The sequence below is a fragment of the Oncorhynchus mykiss genome, chromosome 9, assembly GCF_057628025.1.
Source record: "Oncorhynchus mykiss isolate SJ-2025 chromosome 9, ASM5762802v1, whole genome shotgun sequence".
Lineage (NCBI taxonomy): Eukaryota > Metazoa > Chordata > Actinopteri > Salmoniformes > Salmonidae > Oncorhynchus > Oncorhynchus mykiss.
This window is the reverse complement of record NC_143030.1, coordinates 3,544,593-3,552,092: the sequence shown is the minus strand read 5'-3', so window position 1 is coordinate 3,552,092 and position 7,500 is coordinate 3,544,593. Positions and strand designations below refer to the sequence as shown.

At 42.1% G+C, this 7,500-nt stretch overlaps 1 protein-coding gene across 1 annotated transcript in view; it reads right to left on the bottom strand.

Annotated features, from left to right (window-relative positions):
- The window catches only part of kif1ca (kinesin family member 1C, a), a 109,019-nt gene that overhangs the window by 12,572 nt on the left and 88,947 nt on the right, over window positions 1-7,500 (bottom strand). Inside the window, exons 18-22 of the mRNA XM_090183304.1 lie at window positions 6,091-6,316; window positions 4,743-4,815; window positions 3,346-3,444; window positions 1,607-1,768; window positions 103-390 (exon numbers count right to left, since the gene is read on the bottom strand). Of these exons, the coding sequence (XP_090039430.1) occupies window positions 103-390; window positions 1,607-1,768; window positions 3,346-3,444; window positions 4,743-4,815; window positions 6,091-6,316 (848 nt within the window). The remainder of the gene's footprint in view (window positions 1-102; window positions 391-1,606; window positions 1,769-3,345; window positions 3,445-4,742; window positions 4,816-6,090; window positions 6,317-7,500) is intronic.

Below are 7,500 nucleotides of genomic sequence, written 5' to 3'. Positions count from 1 at the left end.
GAGACTTTAAAAGTCTATAAACGTACAATCAGTACCAAAATAGCACAGCACAACAGCAAGCAGCTGACACTAATTGAGGAGTCCATAAAAAGAGAGACATACCTTCATATTATTCTGAATCTTTACTTCCTGTAGAACATCCGTCAGCCTATCAATATGAGCCTTCAGGTCGTACACACCCCCAGGCCCTGCCCCTCCTCCTCCCTCCTCCACCTCCTCCCTCCTGTCCTCCCCTATCCCCACGGTGTCCCAGACATCCTGAGCCACAGCCCTCCAGCTGTCTGCTTCTGTGTTGTCTTTCTTAGAATACATCCTGGTTAGCTCCTTCATCTTCACAATGGACAGAGCCTCAATCTCCTGACGAGAGTGACGGAAATCCCCCAAGGCAACCTATAGGGAGAGACACAGAGTCCAGGGTTAATATGTATCTATTAATATCACCCAAGGTAACCTATAGGGAGAGACACAGAGTCCAGGGTTAATATGTATCTATTCACCCCAGGACTCAGATTCAGATGTAAATCATGACTAGATTCAGATGTAAATCAGGACTAGATTCAGATGTAAATCAGGACTAGATTCAGATGTAAATCAGGACTAGATTCAGATGTAAATCAGGACTAGATTCAGATGTAAATCAAGACTAGATTCAGATGTAAATCAGGACTAGATTCAGATGTAAATCAAGACTAGATTCAGATGTAAATCAAGACTAGATTCAGATGTAAATCAGGACTAGATTCAGATGTAAATCAAGACTAGATTCAGATGTAAATCAAGACTAGATTCAGATGTAAATCAGGACTAGATTCAGATGTAAATCAGGACTAGATTCAGATGTAAATCAGGACTAGATTCAGATGTAAATCAGGACTAGATTCAGATGTAAATCAGGACTAGATTCAGATGTAAATCAGGACTAGATGCAGATGTAAATCAGGACTAGATTCAGATGTAAATCTGGACTAGATTCAGATGTAAATCAGGACTAGATTCAGATGTAAATCAGGACTAGATTCAGATGTAAATCAGGACTAGATTCAGATGTAAATCAAGACTAGATTCAGATGTAAATCAGGACTAGATTCAGATGTAAATCAAGACTAGATTCAGATGTAAATCAAGACTAGATTCAGATGTAAATCAGGACTAGATTCAGATGTAAATCAGGACTAGATTCAGATGTAAATCAAGACTAGATTCAGATGTAAATCAGGACTAGATTCAGATGTAAATCAGGACTAGATTCAGATGTAAATCAGGACTAGATTCAGATGTAAATCAGGACTAGATTCAGATGTAAATCATGACTAAGACTAGACCACTCAGGAACTCCACACCTTTTAGATTATGGTGCATATTTTGCATTAAAATGTGTGGAATTGTCTTGCTGAAAAATAAACCTGAGGCACAGCTGGCCCAGCGTCGTCCGGGTTTGGCCGGTGTAGGCCGTCATTGTAAATAAGAATTTGTTCTTAACTGACTTGCCTAGTTAAATAAAGATGAAATAAAACATTTTAAAAACCTGGTAGCAGATCTCTTGACAGTAATGTGACTGGGACAGAGCCAGTGAGGTGTTGTATTTGGAGTGGTAACAATACTGTACCTCGTAGCAGATCTCTTTGACCGCCTGCATCCTCAGGTCTCTGATGGTAACCCGTTTGGGGTCTTTGCTGATTCGGCGACGCTGAGGGATCTGATAGACCCTGAGTGGCTCCCGACGTTTACCACTACTGGGCAGGCCACAACGCTTTACTATCGACTGGACCTATAGAATTACAACATATACATGTACAGTACCATTCAAAAGTTTAAACACACCTACTCATTCAAGGGTTTTTCTTTATTTTTACTATTTTCTACACTGTAGAATAATAGTGAAGGCATCAAAACTATGAAATAACACATATGGAGTCATGTAGTAACCAAAAAAGTGTTAAATCAAAATGTATTCTATATTTGAGATTCTTCAAAGTAGCCACCCTTTGCCTTGACAGCTTTGCAAACTCTTGGCATTCTCTCAACCAGCTTCACCTGGAATGCTTTTCCAACAGTCTTGAAGGAGTTCCCACATATGCTGAGCACTTGTTGGCTGCTTTTCCTTCACTCTGCGGCCCGACTCATCCCAAACCATCTCAATTGGGTTGAGGTCGGGTGATCGTGGAGGCCAGGTCATCTGATGCAGCAATCCATCACTCTCCTTCTTGGTCATAAATCCCTTACACAGCTTGGAGGTGAGTTGGGTCATTGTCCTGTTAAAAAACAAATGAGTCCCACTAAGTGCAAACCAGATGGGATGGTGTATCGCTGCAGAATGCTGTGGTAGTCATGCTGGTTAAGTCTGCCTTGAATTCTAAAGAAATCACAGACAGTGTCACCAGCAAAGTATCCCCACACCCTCACACCTCCTCCTCCATGCTTCACGGTGGGAACCACACATGTGGAGAACATCCATTCACCTACTCTGCGTCTCACAAAGATATTGCGGTTTGAACCAAAAATCTCAAATTTGGACTCATCAGACCAAAGGACAGAGTTTCACAGGTCTAATGTCCATTGCTAGTGTTTCTTGGCCCAAGCAAGTCTCATCTTGGTGTTCTTTAGTGGTGGTTTCTTTGCAGCAATTTGAACATGAAGGCCTGATTCACGCAGTCTCCTCTGAACAGTTGATGTTGAGATGTGTCTGTTACTTGAACTCTGTGGAGAATTTACTTGGGCTGCAATCAGAGCTGCAGTTTACTCAAATGAACTTATCCTCTGCAGCAGAGGTAACTCTGGGTCTTCCTTTCCTGTGGCGGTCCTCATGAGAGCCAGTTTCATCACAGCGCTTGATGGTTTTTGCAACTGCACTTGAAGAAACTTTCAAAGTTCTTGAAATCTTCCGTATTAACTGACTTTCATGTCTTAAAGTAATGATGGACTGTTGTTTCTCTTTGCTTATTTGAGCTGTTCTTGACATAATATGGACTTGGTCTTTTACCAAATAACCCCTACCTTGTCACAACACAACTGATTGGCTCAAACACATTCAGAAGGAAAAAAAATCCACAAATGAACTTTTAACAAGGCACACCTGTTAATTGAAATGGTTGAGAAAATGCCAAGAGTGTGTTCCTCAGTCATCAAGGCAAAGGGTGACTATTTTGAAGAATCTCAAATAATCTAAAATATATTTTGATTTATTTAACCCTTTTTTTGTTACTACATGATTCCGTGTGTGTTATTTCATAATTTTGTTGTCTTCACTATTATTCTACAATGTCGTAAGAAAAGAAAAACCCTTGAATGAGTAGGTGTGTCCAAACTTTTGACTGGTAGTGTAGTTATATAACTATGTGTGTGTACCTTGTTAGCAGGTAGTTTCTCTCTGAGTGAAGATATCAGTCTCCAGCTCTCTTCACAGGATCTCTTATCAGAGTCGTCTCCACTGTCTGAGTCTGTATACTGAGGAGAGGAGAGGGTTAATCCACACATCATGTTTTACCAGTCTCTGTTGTCCCAGTAACAGGTTAGTCTCCTCCTCCTCTCTCCTGTACTAACCCTCAGTCAGTCAGTCAGTCTCACCAGTCTCTGTTGTTCCAGTAATAGGTCAGTCAGTCAGTCTTACCAGTCTCTGTTGTTCCAGTAACAGGTCAGTCAGTCAGTCTTACCAGTCTCTGTTGTTCCAGTAATAGGTCAGCCTCCTCCTTCTCCCTCCTGTACCAACCCCCAGTCAGTCTTACCAGTCTCTGTTGTTCCAGTAACAGGTCAGTCAGTCAGTCTCACCAGTCTCTGTTGTTCCAGTAACAGGTCAGTCAGTCAGTCTCACCAGTCTCTGTTGTTCCAGTAACAGGTCAGTCAGTCAGTCTTACCAGTCTCTGTTGTCCCAGTAACAGGTTAGTCTCCTCCTCCTCTCTCCTGTACCAACCCTCAGTCAGTCAGTCAGTCAGTCAGTCTCACCAGTCTCTGTTGTTCCAGTAACAGGTCAGTCAGTCAGTCTTACCAGTCTCTGTTGTTCCAGTAATAGGTCAGTCAGTCAGTCAGTCTTACCAGTCTCTGTTGTTCCAGTAATAGGTCAGCCAGTCAGTCTTACCAGTCTCTGTTGTTCCAGTAATAGGTCAGTCAGTCAGTCTTACCAGTCTCTGTTGTTCCAGTAATAAGTCAGCCTCCTCCTTCTCTCTCCTGTACCAACCCCCAGTCAGTCTTACCAGTCTCTGTTGTTCCAGTAATAGGTCAGTCAGTCAGTCTTACCAGTCTCTGTTGTTCCAGTAATATGTCAGTCAGTCAGTCTCACCAGTCTCTGTTGTTCCAGTAACAGGTCAGTCAGTCAGTCTTACCAGTCTCTGTTGTTCCAGTAACAGGTCAGTCAGTCAGTCTTACCAGTCTCTGTTGTTCCAGTAATATGTCAGTCAGTCAGTCTCACCAGTCTCTGTTGTTCCAGTAACAGGTCAGTCAGTCAGTCAGTCTTACCAGTCTCTGTTGTTCCAGTAACAGGTCAGTCAGTCAGTCTTACCAGTCTCTGTTGTTCCAGTAATATGTCAGTCAGTCAGTCTCACCAGTCTCTGTTGTTCCAGTAACAGGTCAGTCAGTCAGTCTTACCAGTCTCTGTTGTTCCAGTAATATGTCAGTCAGTCAGTCTCACCAGTCTCTGTTGTTCCAGTAACAGGTCAGTCAGTCAGTCTTACCAGTCTCTGTTGTTCCAGTAATATGTCAGTCAGTCAGTCTCACCAGTCTCTGTTGTTCCAGTAACAGGTCAGTCTTACCAGTCTCTGTTGTTCCAGTAATAGGTCAGCCTCCTCCTTCTCCCTCCGGTACTGAATCTCCATGTCCTGCAGCCTGGGAGAGAGACCCCGGGGGTTTAACCAGTTGAGCTGACAGACGTTTTGCACCGTTTTGCCATGGCTTTAGTCACCAATAAAGCACGAGGGCAATATTGTATTCATGCAATAGTGCCCCCCCCCCCCCCCCCCCCAGAAAACTATGACCTTTGGCTTTCACCTGGAATTGTTAATTTATGTCTGAGAAAAACCCCACTTTTCAACACATTTGATCTACAATACATAAAACCTACATGATGGTGAACAATCCTTCTCATACTTTATTATAGGTCAATATATACAGGGCATTCGGAAAGTATTCAGACCCCTTGGATATTTTTCCACATTTTGTTATGTTACAGCCATTCTGAAATTGATTAAATAGTTTTTTCCCCCTCATCAATCTACATACAATAGCCCAAAAGACAAAGCAACAAAAACTGAAATATCACATTTACATCAGTATTCAGACCCTTTGGCTCAGTACTTTGTTGAAGCACTTTTGGCAGTGATTACAGCCTTGAGTCTTCTTGGGTATGACGCTACAAGCTTGGCACACCTGTATTTGGGAGTTTCTCCCATTCTTCTCTGCAGATCCTCTCAAGCTCTGTCAGGTTGGATGGGGAGCGTCGCTGCACAGCTATTTTCAGGTCTCTCCAGAGATGTTCGATCTGGTTCAGGTCCGGGCTCTGGCTGTGTCACTCAAGGACATTCAGATAATTGTCCAGAAGCCACTCCTGTGTTTTCTTGGCTGTGTGCTTAGGGTCGTTGTCCTGTTGGAAGGGGGAACCTTCACCCCAGTCTGAGGTCCTGAGAGCTCTGGAGCAGGTTTTCATCAAAGATTCTCTGTACTTTGCTCCATCCATCTTTCCCTTGATCCTGACTAGCAAAAATCTTTAAAAAAAACTGTTTTTACTATGTCATTATGGGTTATTGTGTGTAGATTGATGAGGGGCGAAAAAGTATTTAATGAATTTTAGAATAAGGCTGTAACAAAATGTGGAAAATGTCAGGGGGCCTGAATACTTTCTGAATGCACTGTACTTATAATCTGTTTTTTTACCCAAAATATTTCACCTTCTTTATTACTTTACCAAACATATCATGACATTAGTATGCATTTAAAAATATATATAATTCTAGTTGGTTTCAGGTACTGTCAGCTTAAGAGGTTCTCTCTCTCTCTCTCTCTCTCTCGCTCTCTCTGGGAGACATTGAAGGTTGACAGTTGATTTAATGATTGATTAACAAAGCTACATTTGTATGTTGTTCCCTTCCTCCCTCTCCCCCACACCTCTTCTCCATCTCCAGTTTGATGTCTATCCCTTGTTTCTCCAGTAGTTCTCGCTGAGCGTAGGTCCAGTCCTCTGGCTCCCCCTGGAGGCCTGTGTTGGCAGTGCATTCGGTCTCCTGGTGGCTGGGACTGGTACTGCTCCTCTCTCTCTGTTCTCTCTCCAGACGGGCCTGTTCTGGGTGGGTGAACCGGAACACATGGTTCTTTCCCATCACTATACGGTTACCTGGGGGGAGGGGAAGGAGAAAGAAGAGGAAGAGGTGGAGGAGGAAGAGGAGGAGGGAAGAGGGTCAGAAAATAGAATACATATTGAACATGACAAAAAATGTACCATCTTGGTCAGGAACTTTCATTCTAGGAACTGATCAAATATGATACAAACTTTTTAGATATATGTGGACAGGATGTTAGGTAGAAAGCTAGACTGACTGTTTCAGTGGAAGGATTATATGTGGACAGGATGTTAGATAGAATGCTAGACTGACTGTTTCAGTGGAAGGATTATATGTGGACAGGATGTTAGATAGAATGCTAGACTGACTGTTTCAGTGGAAGGATTATATGTGGACAGGATGTTAGGTAGAAAGCTAGACTGACTGTTTCAGTGGAAGGATTATATGTGGACAGGATGTTAGGTAGAAAGCTAGACTGACTGTTTCAGTGGAAGGATTATATGTGGACAGGATGTTAGGTAGAAAGCTAGACTGACAGTTTCAGCGGAAGGATTATTTGAATTAAAGAATGAACTGCCAATATGGCAACATTTTGGAATGCTGTGTTTGTCCAGTAATAGTGACTATAGCCCAGTAGTAGTAGTAGTAGTAGTAGTAGTAGTAGTAGTAGTAATAGTAGTTGTAGTATAGTAGTAGTAGTAATAGTAGTAGTGACTATAGCCCAGTAGTAGTAGTAGTAGTAGTAGTAGTAGTAGTAGTAGTAGTAGTAGCAGTAGTAGTAGTAGTGACTATAGCCCAGTAGTAGTAGTAGTAGTAGAAGTGACAATAGCCCAGTAGTAGTAGTAGTAGTAGTGACTATAGCCCAGTAGTAGTAGTGACTATAGCCCAGTAGTAGTAGTAGTAGTAGTGACTATAGCACAGTAGTAGTAGTAGTAGTAGTAGTAGTAGTAGTAGTAGTGACTATAGCCCAGTAGTAGTAGTAGTAGTAGTGACTATAGCCCAGTAGTAGTAGTAGTAGTAGTAGTAGTAGAAGTGACTATAGCCCAGTAGTAGTAGTAGTAGTAGTGACTATAGCACAGTAGTAGTAGTAGTAGTAGTAGTAGTAGTAGTAACTATAGCCCAGTAGTAGTAGTAGTAGTAGTAGTAGTAGTAGTAGTGACTATAGCCCAGTAGTAGTAGTAGTAGTAGTAGTAGTAGTAGTAGTGACTATAGCCCAGTAGTAGTAGTAGTAGTAGTA